This window comes from Urocampus carinirostris, chromosome 16 (assembly GCF_059441175.1).
Source record: "Urocampus carinirostris isolate Australia breed hairy pipefish chromosome 16, RoL_Ucar_1.0, whole genome shotgun sequence".
NCBI classification, from domain to species: Eukaryota; Metazoa; Chordata; class Actinopteri; order Syngnathiformes; family Syngnathidae; genus Urocampus; species Urocampus carinirostris.
The window spans coordinates 26,391,429-26,411,903 of record NC_142364.1 but is presented as its reverse complement, the minus strand read 5'-3'; the positions used below and the strand labels follow the sequence as shown (position 1 = coordinate 26,411,903).

Below are 20,475 nucleotides of genomic sequence, written 5' to 3'. Positions count from 1 at the left end.
TCAAACCTCATTTTGTGTTTGCTGTTAAAAACGTCATATTGGAATATAATATTGTGAATGTGCTTGATTGCTGTTGAGATTGTCATGATTGTTTTCTGTTATTAGTGTCAATAAATTTGTTCAAACCCAAAAAAAAAACTCAGTAGAGAGCAAGGAACTACAGCCAAAAATGTAAACATTTTACTGTTCCTGAACAAAAACCTATAAATCGGTTGCCACTATGACAACAGAGCCAATGAGAGACAATGGACTATTTATTTCCATTACTGTCTTTATTTTCTAAATATTGTGCAATTATTGCAACATCCATTGCAGCCTGGTCATCCTGGGGGTTTCCTTATGTGCGGTTCCTTCTCAATGTTTCTTCATGTTCCTCATGTTGAGGTTTTTGAGTTTTTCCTTCCCATCATGTACATTTTAGATGAGGGGATGGTGTAATAAAAGTCTGTGGTTGGCAATAATCTGTGGTCTGTGCAGCCCTTTGAGACTCTTTGGGATCAAGGGCTATACAAACATGACTTGACATGTATTTTACTTGTCTTGTTGACATTGTTATACAATATTTGTATTTTCATTACGTTTCTGCTTTTTTGGTTTGACTCTCTAATATTTGGTTCTGAAACCGTTGTAAAAAAATTTTACATTTGTCATACTGTAAGGGTGGTAATGTAATTATTTAATTAAAAAATGAAACTTATTTACTGCCTAAAATCTTTGTACTATGTTTATTGTCAATACTAACTTACTCAAAGGGGTTGAATTCAATTATTCACTAATAATGGCATTTCCAAGCAATAAGTATCAGTATCAGATTGGTATCAATACCACTGATAGATACTACCCTCATTTATTTTGACCGGTTTAATACCAAAATTCCCAGCATCACCCACCCCTACTGTCGACCATTCCATCCATCCATCATCTGCACCGCTTATCCTCAGGAGGGTCGTGGGGGTGCTGGAGCCCATTCCAGCTATCTCTTGCCCACTGTGCAGGGGACACCCTGAACTGGTTGCCAGCCAGTCACAGACTGTAGATCTTAAATCAGTAATTATTTGCTATCTTAAAGGGACCATGTGTATTGATATAAAAAAGCAAAAATACATGTGATATTTTACAAATAAGCATTTTTTAAAATACTTGTACGCTGAGTAATTGGTATATATTTGACATAACATGAGCCTCCTTAAAGAGAGCTGACATAATTGTCCGCGATCTTGCAACTACATGTACCCAAAAACCTCTAGGGAGAGAAAAAAAAGAGTAAAGGGGTTCATTATGGTCACTTGGAGTTTCTATAGTTTGTATTCTTCTTTGTGCCTTTTAGCACTCATTTTCAGTTGCGTCAAACCATACAGCAACATGTAGTGGTCAATATACACGCTGTCCCTTTAAAGTGTTTCATCATTTGGTACAAAATGAAGGAAACGCAAATAATACGCTTGTCGAAACAATAAAGTGGTTTTAATCCTCATCTTCAAGCTCCAGCAAATGAACAAAAGCAACCGAAGGTACGACAAATGATAACAATGATTACAAAATAAATAGAAAACAATGGCAATTAAAATGTGTGTGTTACAAAATATGTGCAATAGTTTACATCTTAAAAACGTGTTTTCTAGTAAATTTGCAGTTCAATAGTCACTTTTTTACCCCCGTAAAAGCCAACATTCCTTGTTGCTTTCTGAACCCTAATGCATCAGATAGAAAACATTCGTCGGAAGGGGGATCAACAAACCCCAAAAAACCAAAAGAAAAAAATTAAAATAGACAAGAAAAAACACACGCAGTGCAATGAAAACATGGAACTTTGCACAAGTACATCAAGGCGGCGTTGCTAAACCGGAATGTTGGAATGTGGGCGGTGTCATCGCTTTAAATAAGATTGGTAGTAGCGTTTAGTCTTAAACTTTAGTAAATCAACCTCCGCTTGTAGGACCACTAAGCTAATACAACCGAGTTACTTGAGAGAAATTCTGCACTCGTAAACATCTGCACCTTTTTCATGAAGTGCAAGATGTTAATGAGTTCAATTGTCGGAATAGTTGTATTCATATTATTTTCACTGGTTGTGCTTGTCATCTGCAGCTGTTGAACCATGCGGGTTTTGCCAAAGTAGTAGGATGTATTTACTCTGCTCGTATGCTCAGGTTGTCCTACTCGCGAGGAAAGGAATTATACTAAAGTGTGAAGGTCAAAGAGTAAAGTAGTTGCTGATATAGCTTTCAAGACTATGGTACACTAGTAGGACAACTTGTTATGAGTGAGGCAAAACTGGGCACCGGTTGACAAATGCGTCCTACGAGTACAACTCGTGACCAAAATTTCTCATTAAGTTCAGAGTAAACAGTTGCTCGAGCAAATACTCAGTTTTGATGTTCAGAAAGACTCAAAAGAAAATTGTCAAATGTGTTAAAATATTTTCTAGGTTAAAATCCTGACTCGTAAACATCTGCGCCTTTCTCGTGAAGTGCAAGTTAATGAGTTTAATTGTCACTACTATCTATATAAGTTGCAGGAATAGTTGTATAATTACTTTTTTATACACTGGTTGTGTTCGTCATCCGCAGCTATTAAACCGTGCAATTTTGCCGAAGTAGTAGCATGTATTTACTCTGCTCGTATGCTCAAATTGTCCTACTTGTGAGGAAAGATGAGTATACTCAGAAGTAAATGGAGATACGTCTTTCAAGAAACAACTGTGATGCACTGGTAGACAATATGTTACCAGTGAGGCAAAACTGGGCGCGAGTTGACAACTGCATTCTAAGAGTACAACATGTTTAAAAAAAAATCTAAAGAAGTACGTGGAGTGCACAGTTGTCAACCAAAGCTGCTCGAGCAAGTACTCGGATTCAATCGCTTCAAAATCCACATTTTTATTTAGATGCTCATCGACACTCAAAAGGAAAATAACATTATTTTAGAGGAGGAAATTCTGCGCTCGTTGACACCTGCGCCCTTCTCATGGAGTGTGAGAGTTTAGTAAATTGTCATTTCTACTTAAGTCTAGAAATAGCTGTATCCAATTTATTTTCACTGGTTGATTTAGTTATCTGCATCTATCAAAACCGTTGAGTTTTCCCAAGTAATAGCATGTGTTTACTCTGCTCGTATGCTCAGGTTGTCCTACTTGTGAGGAAAGGAAGTATACTTAAGCATGGTTGTAGAGGAATACAGCAAATGATACGGCTTTTAAGGAACAACTGTGATGCACTAGTAAAACAACAACATGTTACTAGTGAGGCAAAATTGGGCACGAGTTGACAACTGTGTCCTACGAGTACAAATTGTGTCAAAAAAATCTCTTGAGGTACACAGAGTGCACAGTTGTCAATCAAAGATGCTGAAGCAAGTACTCCGATTTGATCGCTTCAACTTCTGCATTTTACTTGGATGTTCAGAGAGACTCAAAAGGAATATTACAAGCATTAAAATATCATTTAGGTGTTAATGATGTTGTACAAACTTTGGTCGATTTTTTTCAAGTGCTCAATAGACAAAATGGAGTCTGGCGAACTTGAACAGTCACACAATAGAAGTGACTCGATCTCACTCGTAAAGATTGTTGCACTTTTGCAAGCTAAGAGGGAATCTTGTGACTAAAGGTTTTCATTAAAAAGACATCTTATTTTAAGAGTTCCTTTGTAAATTTTACGTGTTGTTTTGAGTCAGCAATTTATGTTGGTAAAGTTTTGCTTTAGGTGGGGTTATTTTTGAAGCGCTCCCATAAAAAAATAAACTGGGTTAACCTGATCTACCCATGTGAGTAAATTAGACACAAACAAAATGTTAATCTCTACATGAGTGATTCACCCAAAAAAATCGACTAGGGTTACAGTTTCAGATGCATCAAAGTCCAAATGTTTCTCTAGGAAAGGGGAACAGTTACTCGTATCGTTGTTGTACGAGTGCACCGACCTGTTTTGCAGCACAATAATAAAAAAAAAAATTGGGTAAAATTAATCCAAACTGTGTAAAAAAGCGGAACAGATCGATTGACAATACAATCAAAAATGTTCTGATCCAAACCCAACATTTGGGTTAAAAAAAAAAAAAAAAACTACATTTTTTAGGAAAAATTGTAATAAGAGGATTTTGGGGCGTTTCAAAACATCCTTCATTGAGACTAAATGACCAATTTTAGTAATTACACAAAAAATGGGTGTGTGTCATTTTTTTGGGAGGTTGTTCTAATAAAATGACAAATTTAGGGCAGTAAACTGACCCAATTGTTTGGGTTGCTTTATAAACAAAGTCACTTTTCAATGGTAGTTAAGGGATGGTCAAGATTTTTTTTTGTGTAGCGGCATCGTTCATTTACAATAAGACTCATTGAAACTAAATGAGGAATTTTTCAGTTGTTTCCTTTTCGAATCCTTTTTTTCTGTTTTTTTCCCTAATAAAATGACAATTTTGGGGCAATAAAACCAAATGACCCATTTTTGTAGTAGTTTAAACAAGGTGTTTTTTTAAAGGCAGATTAAAGGATTGTCAAATTTTGGGGGGTTGTTAATTAAAAACGTTATTGAAACTAAATGAACAATTTTTGTAAAAGTTTTAAACCGAGTGACATCAATTTTTCTGTGCATTTTTAAGGGGGTTGTTCTGATAAAAATGACAATATTAGGGTGGTAAAAGTAACCTCACGTTGTTGTTTGGGTAGTTGTATTCAGTGAAATTTGGGGGGGAAAGGGTTCTAGCAGGGGTCTCCAACGTTATGCCCCTTAAGAACCGCTGAGGTGCCTGCAGACCTGTTCTGTTAATAGCTCACCAGTGTGGGGGTCATTGGATTTTCTAGTAAAAATATTTTTTAGTGCTTGACCGAGTCTACTCAACCCTACCTCCAATAATAGATCTAGTAATAACAGTTACAACATAGTAATAACATGAAAAGTTGTTATTTTAGAAATGCATAACAAACTGGGCCCCCCTTTGTGCTAATTAGCAACATAAAATAACTCACATGTTGGAGACCCCTAGATTATAGGATGGCCAAGGAGTGGGGGTCTTTAATTACAACAGGGATCAATAAAAACAAATATCCTTTTGGGTAATTTTTTTTAGTTGTTCTGATAAGATGCGAATTTTAGAGCCGTTTAAGACAAATGACAAGTGTTTTTTGGGTGTAAGGTTAAAGAATGTTTTTGGGGGGTTGTTGGGCACAAAAAGACTACTTTTGTAAGCTGCGATCACCTTGTTTTAAAGGGCAGAGTAAAATCATTTGTGTTAAAAAAATACCCAATGTATGGGTGATTAAAACAAAACAGTTTTTATAATTGTAAAGGTTGTTTTGGATAAAATCAACAATTTTTTTGTTTGTTTTTTAAAGAAACAAACAAACAAAAAAGCAAATTATGTGTATTGTTTGTGCAAAATAACCAAGTTGGACGGCTTAAAGCAACCCAAGAGTTGGATCCGTCCGCTCTTGACTCTGATTGGGTTATTTTTGACCCAAATATTTTTAGAGTGCAGTGAGCAGAAATGACACCAATTTGAATGCGTTCGAAAGCGTCCTCACCCTTACGCGGTGAGCGCAGCAGTCTTTTTGTGTGGGGTGAAAGGACAAGTAACATATTGAAGAGGAGACAAAGACGAAGACAGCGAAAGGTGCTCAGTTGTTCTCAAAGAGCGACAGGAGGTCGTCGCTGCTGTTGCTGGGCAGGTCGGGCGGACCCAGGTAGGACAACAACTCGTCTGGGTTGGTCAGCTCGGGCAGAAGCTAAGAAGAGATTTTGAAACAAAATGTAGGGTCAAACACAAAATAAACACACATTTCAAGTAGGGCTGCAAGGGAAAGTCGATAATAGGATAATATTGCCGGGAGACACGTTTTCCCAACAGAGTGAGCTATCTTTATTATTAGAATCTCTGCTGAGAGTCGCTCATGCGCAATAGCGTCTGTTTGAAAAGTTAACGTACAGAAATGACAGTGTCACCATAAAGTAGGCGAACCTTGTACCTTGGTAATGCACGAATATGCAAAGATAACAATTGGACAGTTGAACGAAACAGAGTCTGACTCGCCTCTGTTAGATTGGTGTAACGTTTAAAACAATACGGTTTTTGATGACATGCAGATTTTGTTGTCCATGTTTACAATTTGAATATGAACAACTCTTTTCTCAGCCATGTATCACCAATGACAACAAACATCAGTTGTTAAAACCGCTTGATTTCAAAATGTTGAGAGTAGTTTAGTTCTTTTGTGACACACTTGGCAGTTGACCGCTATGTACTTCACAAAATGCACATACTTGTTGTATTTACTGTTCTACTACTGCTAAATTAGCCAGTTCTTGGTTTCCAGGGATAAAAAGTTCATTTTGTTGCAAGTCATTCTTTCTTTGCCTGTTCCTAAAAAAATGAAAAGATGTTTATTCATGCATTAAAGTCTCCTGACCTAAACTGTTGGTTTTGGATATCATTATTATTTAATTTTTGCAAAAATCTGTAGTATGTTCAATAAAGGTTGCATTTTTCATTGTACCAATTTTTCTCGTGTTTATCATAATTCGCCACATAATTAAATCAACTTCACGCCAAATTTAAGAAAAACATTAACGTATGTTCCAGATTATAAGGTGCACGTAACTTGACCAAAAATGTGAAAGTTTGCTTTATAACCCCACGTGCCTTGTATACTGAAAAATCCAGCAGATAAAATTGCAAATGTATAGTTACAATTAAATTATACTGAATAGGGTAACTGTTCACCCCTTGAGAAACATATAGAGGGGTTTTTGAGTGCCCTCGTGTTTTTAACATGTTAATTGTTTCTTGCTATAAGCAGTGTCTGGAACTCATGACAAAAAGTTACCGGACACCAGGGCAGACAACTCTTTCCCCGATGCTATAATGAATGTTTACGTTTTGTAGCATTATGAATGTTGCTTCTTTTGAATATTTCTTTTGGGGCTGAGACTTTGGCTAGATTCCTAACCTCTTATCCATCTTTCTTGTGTTCTCTGTGCGTCTACTTTGGAAAATGATATGCAAATGCACGACCTGATAACGCTCAGGAAAGTCCGGAAGCACAAAGTTATTTGATGCAGGCTTCTGATTGGCTGCCGAGTATGGGAATTGCCAAACGAGCGGAAATTCCGAAATTTGAAAACCGAACAAAGATTTCGAAATCGGAATAAAGCAAACGTTTGATTTGAAAAAAAATATTTTCTTTTCTTTTTGTTTTCCTTTCTTAAAAAAGTTGTCGGCCACCCAGAGACGTTTTGTAAGTTGTACGCCCGACGTAAAAGATGCACGCCCCGGGCGTCCGGGCAGGTTTTATTTCAGACACTGCTAAAAGGAAACAAAAGATGCAGAGAACTTTGAGGGCAGCTCAGTGCGCCTTATATATCAAAAGTATATCGCAAAATTGGAATTGGGGGATTTGGTCACCTAATGACTCCTAACACATCAGTTGGGTTGAGCGAGGGGGCTGGGAATCCCCTCCTCTGTATCAATCTCCCAGAACGAGTCAGAAATGTTAAAGTGTGTGAATCAAGCCACCTCCCACTAGGGGATATGGCTCCGGTATATACAGTATATATATATATATATATATATATATATATATACATATATATGATAATATCGCAAAAGACTATTTTCGGAGGTGCGCCATAGAATCCGTATAGTGCGTAAAATCAGGTAAGTAGGTATCCGATGATTTGACTTATAGTCGATGACGAGTCGACTATTGAAATAGTCGCTAGTTGCAACCCTAATTCAGAATGAAGAAAAGGGCTCACATCCAGAGCGTGGTCGGTAGCCTCGGCGGCAGGCCCCCCAGCAGGGCCCCCCAGGCCAAAAGAGCCCTCAGCGTGCAGCCGCGGGTTGTGGGAAGCTGCCCCGTTCCTCTCCTCGCCCAAGCTCTGGTTGGCATGCTGTGGAAGCAAGGCATTGTGGGACGGGTGCGGCGCCTAGCCGCGTGAAAAAAAAAAGGTAGTGTCAGTTGGCCGGCAGCTGCACTCGACAAAACGGGATGAATGCTCGCTGAATGACTCTCAGAAGCATTAAACGGGCAGCAGGGACGGACAGACGGATGCTCAGCTGTTCATATTGAAATCCAGTCTTTGCCCTGCACCGCAATTGAGTGCAACTTTCTGTGTTAGTTGATATCTTTATTAGGGGTCCTACAGCTTAAGGCAAGTAAAATTCAAGACTTAAAGACTTTTTTAATGTCTTTTGAAATCAAATTTAGGACCGTGTACAAAAACACAATGGAGACAAAAAAACAGACACAAAAAACACAAATACTTCTGGCACAATATACATAGTACCTCGTACACATTAGCTGGCACATCTTTTAGCCATGGCAAAAAATGGGGGAATCCTGTTTATGCAATTATCTTCAAACATTTAAAAAAGTATCTAAACAAAATATTTGATCAGGACAATTTTTGGTGCTACGATTAGAACCTTTTTTGTATTAGTATCGGTATTTATCGATACTACCATGTATTTGAATCGCCTCAAAACCAAAATTCCCAGGATCGGCCACCATTAAAAAAGGGCACAAGGAGACAGCTTTTAGAACAGGTTGGAATTTCTTATCTGAGAGTTGGGTCTCCCCGTGTTCTCCTTGCAGGTTCAAAATCCATTGAGGACTTCTCTCCTTTCTTTGAGTGTCTACTAAGCAAACTACTGCTATCTACTAAAACTTAACTTGCCTAACAGCTTAAATTTGTCAATGTTTTAGCAAAGAATATGCCTTTTCCTTACAACAATAAAATTAGTTATGGTTGCAGTCAGCAAGAACCTGCCCTACAGCAACACCAGCACTAAATCAAGATGTAGTTACGTAATACACAGTGGCACACACTCTTTCAAGCATTAAAGAATGAAGACGCCAGCTATGCCCAAGGCGGGTTCTTGCGTAAGAGCGCTGGTACCTGTTCAGGCTGGTAGGACAGAGGAGGTCCAGAGGACGGGTACTCCCCCAGGGTCGGCGTTCCGGGTGTGTTGGGGAACTCGGGGAAAGCCGATTGGTTGGCGAAGCCTCGACTCCCTGAGGGAAAACGGCAACAATATTAACAAGAGCAACAAGAAAAAGGAGAACGTTCCGGGTCATGTATCATCAATAGAGGCATAATACAAACTTACTTGAAAGCTTCATTTTTTTAATCCCTCTCCTTAGTTATATATCTGTACTACACAATGATGTACATTAACACTTGTGAGGAAATAAGTGAATACAATACAGATTTTTTTAAAAAAAAAGAAATAATTGTTGTAGCTGTATTATGTGACTTTTGAAAAATTGAATTTTAAAACTGTATAAAACCATAAGCTAGAACTTTTATGACACAATTTCAACCCCACGGATAGTTTTCTATGCGTATAAAGATTCTGGCAGGCCGCCAGTGTTTTAATTTGTCCGGCCAGAGTCTCGTAAACTTGTATTATCAAAAAATAGAACTGTATTTTTAAATATATTTTTAATATATAAATGATGGCAAATGCCATTGTTTGTACTTTTGCTACTAATCTTTTTAAAGTTTGAAGGAATCTTGGTCAGTCATCCCCTCCCCTTTGATGACATTCTGTTGTTGCAGTATTTGTCTTGCGCCGGCTGCAAAGCGATTAGTTGATTTGGTAAAATATAACATTGACGAGTGTTGCATTTTTCTAATTTGATCATTTTTAGCGTTGAGTGTTCCGCGCAGAAAACCCGCCCGGTATCTTGCCACACAGAGTAAACATGCGGCGCTGCCATTGGAAACAATTAATACAATTTTCTCAGGAGCAATGATGCTATCATCTTAGATAGGACATAAAGGCTTGCTTTGTCATTGCCTTTCCTAACTAGTATATTTCTGATTTAATAGTTTAAAAGGGAACACATTAATCATAGATCTAGCTTCTTGATTGAGATCCAAGATGGCGGCGCGTGCAAACGCAGCGGCTTCACGGGCTCCAGTTCGTCCTTTGTTTTTCAGTGTCCCCTTATCCCTCATATTTTCCCTTCAACTCCCTTCGCATATACAATAACATCCACAACATCCCGAGGGATATACAGAGACCACCGGATCTCCCTGGGTGATCTGCCTGCCGACAACGACGGAGCAAAAGAAAAAGGCTGCCAGTCGGGTCTGGGCTAAGAAGGCGACCACACAGACCTGCGCTCCCAACCAACGCCAGATCCATCGTCCACAATGAGTGAATTTGAGCTGCGGATCGCCACCAACAACGTCCGGAATCGGAGTATTTTTGTCATCACGGAGTCTTGGCTTTCCCGACGCCGCATTACAACTAGCAGGACGCACGCTTCACCAGCACGAACAAGACCGAGACTCCGGTAAAAACAGGGGTTGGAGACTACGCGCTACAATAACAGCCGAATCATTGACACACACTGCTCACTCGATATGGAGTTTCTAGCAGTATCGTGCAGACACTTCTATCTACCGAGAGAGCTAACTGTGGTCATTGTGCTTGCTTGTTTACGTTCCACCGCTAACGTTTCACCGGATGCTAACGTTAGCATAGCGCTAAATCTCCTGCCCGCTGCTATCAATAAACAGCAGCTTGCACACCCGAACGGAGCTTTTATCGTCGCCGGCGACTTTAATCGCGCATGTTTATGGACTGTACTTCCCAAATCCATTCAATACGTGGACTGAGCAATTCGGAAAAAAACACTGGACTGTGTGTACTGTAAGATCAAACATCCAGTTGGATCCACCATTTCTGTTTGTCCCTCACCCCCCTCATCACCCCCCTCCGGAGAAAGCAAAGCCTATTTACAACAAAGACAGTCAAAACATGTTCTTTGTTCCTTTATCTCTTTGTTTCCTTATCCTCACTGTAAAATGTGGAACTGGAGTTGTCCAATTTCGTTTTTCAATATATCCCATGTTGTAACAATGACAATAAAGGCATATTCTATTCTAATATTCTATTCTATTTTGGTCTAAAATGAACTAGATCAATGCTTTTGAATTTAAAATGTACAAAATTTTCTTCCGGGGGAGCATTCCCCTGGACCCCCTCTAGAAGGTCCTCCCACCAGGGTCTCACAACATTCTATGGGAAATTTATGACTGTAATATAGTCATATTACCCACTCCTTGTGGAAACAAAAAAACATTTTTTTTTGTTTTTGTTTTTTATCGTGCCTTTGGGTCATACCTGGCCTGTTGTAGTCGGGGCTGGCTCTTGTGCCCCCAGCAGGCGGCGGCGGTGCGGCACCGGGATATGGCGAGGAGGCGGGTCCCAGCGCAGCAATCATCTCCATGACGTTGGGCAGCAACATGTGACACGGGCTGACGGTGCGACATCGCTTGAGGGCCGGCCCATCCGGCTCTTCCTTCACGTGCAGGTCAGGCTTGACCGGCACCGGGCGCCAGCCGCACAATGGGTCTATGGTGATCTCCTCGTAATCAGAGCTGGCGGAGAAACATCCCAATTAAACAACCAACTGAGTGAGAATTAAATGTAAGATCTAAAGCAAAAGCCTGACGCAAATTTTGACCCGGGTCGGGCATAAAGTGTAAATCATTACGTTTGAGGTGGGCTTCTTTTTCGCTGACTTTTTAAAAATAAATATAGGTTTATAAATGTACACTTAACTGAAAAAAAACACGTAGTGTACGTAACTCTTGCAATGTCAATTCAAAGAACTCTATCTCGTCTGTCTATTATCAACCAGTTGTTCAGCTTTGTCTCCCTGTCTCTTTCTCCCTAAAAGTGCCAGACTAGATTCTTATGGACGTACTGCTGCTGTGGTTTATGGCCCAATTTGCAACACGTCAAAATGACAGACAACCATACGATTTTCCCCGTCACTTTTTAAAAGGATCAGTTGATGAAAAATGTTGGTTAATGTAAGCTCTTCAGACAGAAACATAAAGGATGTAAATGTTTACACAGTATAATTTGTAACAAAACTGAATATATATATTCGGGGATTTTTCATTGTACTATAGTTACAATGCACTATTTTTTTCATTGCACTACATCTTTATAACTTTGTCTCTAAGCACTGTGTTGTAAATATGTTTGCCCATTTATCCTGACACTCTTTTCTCTTTTAAGTCTTTATTATATGTTTACCCTGGAGTGTCATATCTTATTTCATTGCATACAATGTTTTACAACATTTCTGTAGTGCGGTGGTTAGCACAGTCGCCTTACAGGCAAAATATCCCAGGTTCGAGACCGCATGGGAACATATGTTGGCCTGTAGAGGGATGGTCGCCACTAGGCTGTACTTGCCCAAGACACGCCACGGGAAATGGTGCCCCTACGACTCTACTGGTCAAGGGATCCAATCAACCAACAACCAACCATATAAAAGAACAATAAAGACAAATTGATTCAATTAAGTTGAAAAGACATACTTTAAGTTGTTATTATAAATAACTTTTCCTCCTCCCAAGTCCTCACAAATAAAATATGAAAATTTAGGGTTTGCTTTGGCTGGGTTCTGCACATCAAGTTAACTGGGGCGGCAGTAGCTCAGGAGGTAGAGCGATCGTTTTAGGATTAAGGGATCCCAGTTCGAATCCCGGCTTGTCCGTGTTACATGTCGAAGTGTCCTTGGGTAAGACACTGAACCCCCAATACCCCCAATAAGCAGGTTAGCGCCTTACATGGCTGCACAGATCACGGCCGCTATTGGGAAATGTGAAGCACAATGTAAAGCGCTTTGGGAAGTCATTGACTTGAAAAGCGCTATATAAATGCAGATCATTTCATTTCATTTCAACTGGTTGGGCTTGAGCTGGATTATTTAATGCCCAAGCTTACTTCTAGTGTGAACCCAGGAACAGGTATACTGTTTGTACTTACTTCTGAATGTAGACCAGGATCCCCAACATGTACTGGTCCACCTCCAAGCCTTCCAGCAGAGCAGTCTTACTGAAATGACAGTAGAGCATTCTGTGATTTTATCATCATCAAGTTTTCTAATGCAACACCAAAGATAATTTGTTACACACTTGTCAGAACACTGTGCCTATTTTAAATATTAATTTTCTTATTTTAAAATTATTGTATTTTCTTTACTATAAGGCGCACTTAAGAATTTCTGGCATATTTTGTTTTTTGGTGCTCCTTATATTCCGAAAATATGGTAACAATTTTCCAATGACCTTAGTGAAATAGAGACAAAGCATCAGGAAAATGAGAGTTTATCACTTCTGCAAATAACAGATTTTTACACCGTTCTTGGAATTGCCGAAGTGATGTCGAGCAACCTTTTCTGGACCACTAACCTTTTGTGTCAGACAATATTCTCGCAGCCCGGCCCAATAAATGAGAACGATAATAATAATAATAAAGATAACAATACAACTATATGCACTGTGAAATCATCATGCTACCTGGGATCCAGATTACATAGGAATGCTCCATCACAACGTGGCACAGTGAGTAAAAATTGGGAAAGAGTTTAGCAAAAAGAACATTGTTATTTTTTTAATGTTCATGTGATGGGGATTTTTATATCAGGGAAATGTTATATTTTGTGCTAGGTTTAATTAGGTTCACTAGACTTTGATCGAATGTTAAACATTTGTAAAATGATGCATAGGCTGGACTTCGGCTTGTACATTAATTTCTCTTCTGGCCCCTCCATCCGTTTAACTCAGACAGCCCTGTTTTAGATGATTTTAATTTTCTTTTTATCATAAAAAAGTCTACATGTCTGAAAATTTGAAATATTATACTTAGTATGAATATTTCTGTCAATGAAGAACTTTGATTCTAAATATTCTGTAATCAAATGGCACTTACTTGCAGACAGGACATCTCCACGTTCCTCTCTCACAGTTGAGTTGCAGATAAGATTCCAGGTCAAAACACTATAAATAGAAATTAAAATAAAATATTTTTTATGTGTGTTCACGGAGCCCCAGCAAGCACTTTCCTCACCTGTATATGGCGGCAGTCATGTCCTCGGGCCGGTAGCTGGATGCGACGGAAAGTAATTGGACACTTGAGTGACACTTTGATGGCCGTTTGCTCGACGCCGTCCTCTCCATTCAGCCCGGGTGTCCCAGGGATGGTCCCGCTGCTGAAGTTCCTTTTAACTGAAACAGGCAACAAAACACCAAAATGTAATTTGTTTATTATTTAACTGGAAAATGGAGGTTTGACCTCTGTCAATGTTTTAACTGTGTGTGTATACGTGTCTTACTCTTGGTGATGCAGTGCTCTGCGGGCAGCAGTCTCTTCTTCATGAGCCCTTGCAGCACTGACCTGACAGAGGGTCGATGAACAAGCTGCAGCACGAACAAATGTGACTGGGGAGGGAAGAGTGTTTTGTTTCGTTACTGCAATACTTTCAACTTTCCAGCTTCGGTTTGCCAGCTGCAGAACTTACGCAGCAACAGGCGGTGACGGTAATCTGGACGGTGTTCCGCCCGGGCTGGCACACTTGCTTGAGGTACAAGGCCTTGTGGGAGGTCTTGTTGTCGCCACGCTCGATAGACAAGGGCGTGGCGTTGACGCTCACCTGCACTGATGCCGGCCAATTGGTGTTCATCTGACGGTCCTCGTGGTGGTAGCACTTGAACTGCAGCTCCAGATCTGGCCTGCAGGGGGCAAAACAAAAGAACAGTATTCAGAGGGAAATGTCCAGTGCTTGGAGACTCTTGGTAAATGCAGCGCAATCTAACAAAAAAAAATAACCACCGTAATTTTCGGAATACACAGTGCGCAGTGAACGCTAACATGCCCCTACACCAGGGGTGGCCAACCTGGTTCTTGAGAGCTGCATGTTCTGCATGTTTTGGGAAATTCACTAGTCCAATGCAGGTGATTCCGATCACCTGAATCATTATCAAGCTTACACACAGCTTGCTAACAGGATGAAAGTTTACGTCACCTGAGTTGGAGAAGGGAAACCTTCAAAGGATGTAGGACATACAGCTCTCAAGGACCAGGTTGGCCACCCCTGCCTTACACACCTGAAGCTGATTTCAACTATACAAGTTGTTTATGTCACATGTTTTGGGATCATGTGACAATTCCAGTTGGCAATTGAAAAGATGAGCACATATGAAAGAAAACGCAGATGAGGGTTGCGTCATGTACAATATTAACCGTATATATCTAGATGACAGCAACTATACTGTGAAGAATAGTGCCAGATTGCTACACAGATATGGTTTTAGTGCTGTTGTCTGAAGTGGATACCGCGGTAAAGGACCAAATAGCGATCACTTGTCATCGTCCCTCGAGGATTTAAGACATTTCTGGAGACCTAAAAATTACTCAGATGATTCGAAAAGAGATCAGAAGAGGATAATTTCAACTGCTGTTTAATTCAAATGTATAAAATGATTTGCGGGTAAAAAAGTTGAGTAGTCAATATTAAATAAGGTACAGTCAAACCGCCCATTTTGCTACTATCATGTATTATATAAATATATAGTTCTTCCTGCTGGCGCCTCAGCATGAGAAAAATGAATACATTTTAAGAAGGGGCAGCAAATGATGTAATCATCTTTTCCAGGATAACCACGCTGCAATGGATGTTGCAAGACACAAATTGCAAAGATGAAACGAAGGTGATTCATAAACGATAGAAAATGTGTATTAAGCCTAGATTCAAACAGTTCCACTGAGGTTGCAGATCGAAACCAAGAGGGCAGAGCATTCCACAGCACCAGGGCCCGAAAGCAGATTGCTCTCGAACCTCCAGATCTGTTCTTGGCTTTTGGGATCACTAACAGGCCAGGATTTTCAGATTTTTTTCCCCTACTAGCAGTTAAGTTTCCCATTTTTAAAATCGAAAGTGCTTATCAAACAATGAAGGAACCACACATCAAACTTGTTACTGCAAGTGTTCAGCAGATGACGCTGATGCATAAATAAAACCACAGGAACAATTAATCTCATCTCATCTCATCAGCTGCACCGCTTATCCTCAGTAGGGTCGCGGGGGTGCTGGAGCCCATCCCAGCAATCATCGGGCAGTGGGCAGGAGACACCCTGAACTGGTTGCCAGCCAATCGCAGGGCACACGGGGACAGACAACTCACTCGCTCAGTCACACCTAGGGACACTTTGGACTGGCCAATTCACCTGAAATGCATGTCTTTGGAATGTGGGAGGAAACCGGAGTGCCCGGAGGAAACCCACGCAAGCACGGGGAGAACATACAAACTCCACACAGTAAGGCCGGGAGCTGGATTTGAACCCACGCAGGAGGTTCCCACGACCTCAGAACTGTGCCGCACACGCGCTAACCACTGTGTGTTTGCTGCCGGAACAATTAATATTCTCAATAAATAAATTAGTACTGCTAGAATGTTTTTCTTTTGATTTTTGTAGTTTTTATAGAAAATGCGTACAGTACTTCGTAATTCGAAGATTTGTAGTATTTGACAGCACTGGGGTTGGCATCAGCAACATCCTCAAGTACCTCATAACGAGATTTAAACTGGTACCTGGTCCGTCAGTGCTCCAAGATTCTGAACCTTGGATTTTAAAGACACTTTTTAAAAAGACTTTACTAAAAGTAATTTTCTTTGTTAGGGTCTCAAACTCAACCTAAAAATTGCAACAAAAAGTGATTGACATTTTATCGGATTTAGAGGTCACCTATGGTAATTGTTCCTGTAATGATACTGTATAATATGAATATAAAGCTATTTTTGATAATATATTTTAGTTTTTATTGTGAGGAATTTCTTTGCATCATGAACCTGAAGCAATAATCATATTGCATCGTTATTAGATCGATTAACAATATGGCATTGTGACTAGGGTTTATACAATTAGTTGACATTGTCAACAAAAATCGATAAATAAAATAGCAGAAAATAATTTTTTTTTTTGACAACTGCCGCTAGACACATTTTTCCAACAGAATCTTTGATGAGAGTTGCTCATGCGCAGTCAACACCCAGGACACATACCAAAACTTCTAAGGTTTAGAAATATTCTAACCCGGAAACGCCGAAAAAAAGACTACTTGCTTAGTTTGCAAAGCAGACCTTGTGTGTCATGGCAGTACCTCTGTAACGCACGGAAATTTTGAGATCACGTCGGACAGTTGAACAAAACAGAGTCTGACTCGCCTAGTTAGTTTCAATCGACATTTAAACTAATACGGTTCTGATGACATGCATTGCACGTTTTATACACACTTGAGGATTATTTAACTAATCGTTTCAATAGTTAGTGACTAGTCCACTAATAGCCATTAGTGTCAGCCCTAATATTGACTAAACAATTGAAAATTACACTATTTAATTTCCCAAAATGAAATCAGCTCTGACAGACCTCTGCCTTATTTTTTCGCAGGAGGCAGTGCTCATCTTAAAAAACGCTCATAATCCCGGTTGCATGATCTCAGAGTTAGAGGTTAACCAGTTATCTGGCGGGATGATTATTGACACCGATATTTTGTAATATGACCGATATCGGTATCAGCTTTTGTTTTTTATTCGACGGGCCAATTTTTAAGGCTCAGAGGAGCCCAACCTCTCCATGGCTGCTACTCCTTTCCTCCCCTCCTCCCACACTGCTTGCTACCCGCCCTGTGCCTTCTGATTGGATAAGCGACCGGGGGGGCGGAGCCACTGGAGCAGAAAATGTCCTCACTTTTCTCGGTCCGCAATCCGCAGTCAGACTGCAGACCGGAGCGAGAGTATAGATGTGTAAAATGTAATTAAACGTTCCAAATCAAGTCATGTTTATTTGTATAGCCCTTAATCACAAGGAGTCTCAAATGGCTGCACAGACCCCCAAATTATACTATTATTACACCATCCCCTGATCTAAAATCTACATGAGAGCAAGGAAAAACTCAAAATCTCAACATGAGGTAAATGAAGAAACCTGGAGAAAGTCGTTAGCTGGTATTTATTAGCATGTACTCGTTAGCATCCACTGGTAGAGAAATGATTTTTTTTAAAACTTTTTAAGGACACCTCTAACTACGCACCCCGCTTTTAATGCATAATGCTTTTTAGCATACCATTATAGTCAAATAACACTCTTAATGCACTTGGTTTAGGGTATTGGATGACATAATCTAAGATTGGTTAATATTGTTTTAATAATTCTGTTTTTTTACTATTTCAGTATAACGACGAGTCAGGGGCTCTACATCTCATAACAATTACCAACTTTACACTGAGCAGGACAATAACGTTACAGCAAAGTAAACGGCAGCAGCTATGCTTACTCCTGAGTTCCAATATGCCTGTGACTTAAACCTCTGATAATTTTGAGATTTTAATCAGTCCGTGGTAGAAAACCATGTGTGTGATAAAGAGATATTGTAAAAGTGTAGGTAACTTGTTAAAGGGAAGCAGGTTCAGGTAGAGACTAATGTACTAGCTAAAATTGATTCGTCAATCAAGTGTTTGTAAATGAAAGCATAAAAAGCAGGCTAAAGTTAAAGGCTGAGTGACATTATTTTGTCAATCTGGCTATAAAACAGGAGTACCCACACTTTTCAATTTTCCAGCCCCGTTGAATTTTCCATTGCTTTTTGCACTTTTTGTTTAACGCTAATTCATGTCATGTTAGTTGTATTGACATTTTAATTTTTTGTTTAAAACAAAACAGAGTTAATTAGGTTTTTATGCACCATTATATGAGTTGCTGTCGAGCCAAATTTTTTTCCCTGTAGTGTTTTAGTTCAAGTGAAAAATTGGTCAATTGGGTTGTGTTGAAAGCCTCATTTATTTACTGTAAAGGGATTCAGAGAGATATTAATAATAATAATAATAATTTCCTTGTATTGTCATTCTGTGTAACAATGTACACAGAACGAAATGTCGATTGCACCTGACCCGTTGTAGCGAGCCGATGCAGCCGCAGCCAACAGAGGGCGCCGCCGACCACTTTTTAAGTCTTAGGAATGACTCGGCCGGGGCGCGAACCACCGACCTCCCAGTCTCAAAGCCATCTAGGCTATTAAAGTTGTATTTAAATATATAAAACATTTTATGTTTCTATTTGCATAAATCACATTGTACCTTGTAGCTGGAGCGATTCACGTCACTTTGACAGCAATTTAAGACAAAGCTGTTAGATCATAATGTTGTTCCCTCACCTCATCATTAGCGTTTTGTAGACGGAGTCTCGAAGCTGGAAGGCGTGGTTGCTGACAGCCAAGTTGTGCTCCAGTCTAAAAGGCTCCAACACGACGCCGTCCCGCACCGGGAAGGTCAAACGGAGGTCGTCGCTTGGGTTACCTTGGCGAGGCAGAAAAAGCATGGGAGCGCTTGTCAATGTGATGACATAAACAGATATTAAATGCAGGGCCGGCAGCAAACAGAGAGGGAGGAAAAAGAATGGGTGCAGTTGGCAATCATAACTGTACTAAAGACATATCTTTAAGTTTTAATTTGTTTTCAGCAGAAAATCTAAGCAACACCAGACTTCATTTGAATTATTATTTTTTTTATAGTTATGAGCTGACAGAAAAAAACATACAGAGAGTAATCAACACAGCCCAGAAGTTCATTGACTGATCTCTGCCTAGTCGGGAGGACATTCCCAGCGAGTGTTACGTCAACATTATGACGGACTCTTCTCACACCGGCCACTACCTCTTTGACCTGTTGCCCTCTGGAAGGCGCAACAGTCATTTTTTATCTTTGTTTTCTCACTTTAGAGTCTTTTTTACATGTTTACCCTGGAGTGCCAGGTCTAACCTAGTTGCATACATTGTTTCACCACGTTGATATCATGGACAATAAAGATAATTATGTTATATTCTATCTTCTATTCATACAGAATTCTGTAGGGCCTAAGCTTTTTCACCTCTAAAGTGAATATTGATTGATTTTCAAATATTTGTTTAAAACCAAGTAACCAGAAAGCTATCACAAAGTAATGAAAGAAGAGATAAAAGCTCTTACCTGTGGCAGGCTGTGGGCCACCCATGTTACTCTTGACGTCAGGGGGCAGGTAAGGGGGTTTGCTGTCCTGGCCAGGGGAAAGGTATGGTGGCATGGAGGTGCCAGGAGTCATGGGAGGGGTGGGGTTGCCACCCATGGGGGAGCTGGGGTACACGGGCATCCCACCTCCTCGCCCCGGCTGAAAAGGAGAAACACATAATTGCGGTAATATTAAAAATACATGAATAAATAAAAAGTAAAAAAGGTGTTTACACTAGTGAGGAACTCAAATGGGGAAAAAAGCACAATTAATATTTGTGTTAAAAAAACAAACAAACTCCTATTCAAGGCCTTATGGTCCTGGCTCCGTACCCACCAGTGCTCAGCAACCTTTCCTGTACCACAGACCGATTCATTAGCCGACAATGTTTTCACAAACCGGCCCAAGGGCAGCATTAAACATGTTTGTACTTTTTCTAAACTAATAATGATGATAATAACTAGAACATTTGTAATAAAGATAACATTAATTATAATAATGAGCTTAAATCCACTGTGTAGTCATGAAGAAAAAATTAGATGTCCATGTGACATCACACCAATATTACATTAATTCATTCATTTTCCAAACCCTCTTATTCTAATGAGGGTCGCGTGACCCATC

At 39.8% G+C, this 20,475-nt stretch overlaps 1 protein-coding gene across 3 annotated transcripts in view; it reads right to left on the bottom strand.

Annotated features, from left to right (window-relative positions):
* Positions 1-4,170: 4,170 nt before the first annotated feature.
* Positions 4,171-20,475, bottom strand: part of zmiz2 (zinc finger, MIZ-type containing 2) — a 33,059-nt gene continuing 16,754 nt past the window's right edge. For 2 of the 3 annotated variants that reach the window (XM_088355829.1, XM_088355830.1), the window contains exons 9-19: positions 19,833-20,010; positions 19,022-19,163; positions 14,330-14,540; positions 14,144-14,249; positions 13,879-14,036; positions 13,741-13,808; positions 12,796-12,864; positions 11,134-11,390; positions 8,895-9,010; positions 7,752-7,922; positions 4,171-5,722 (exon numbers count right to left, since the gene is read on the bottom strand). In XM_088355829.1, coding sequence (XP_088211955.1) covers positions 5,615-5,722; positions 7,752-7,922; positions 8,895-9,010; positions 11,134-11,390; positions 12,796-12,864; positions 13,741-13,808; positions 13,879-14,036; positions 14,144-14,249; positions 14,330-14,540; positions 19,022-19,163; positions 19,833-20,010 — 1,584 coding nt within the window. In that variant the 3' untranslated portion in view covers positions 4,171-5,614. The remainder of the gene's footprint in view (positions 5,723-7,751; positions 7,923-8,894; positions 9,011-11,133; positions 11,391-12,795; positions 12,865-13,740; positions 13,809-13,878; positions 14,037-14,143; positions 14,250-14,329; positions 14,541-19,021; positions 19,164-19,832; positions 20,011-20,475) is intronic. The other variant, XM_088355831.1, reaches the window with a different exon arrangement.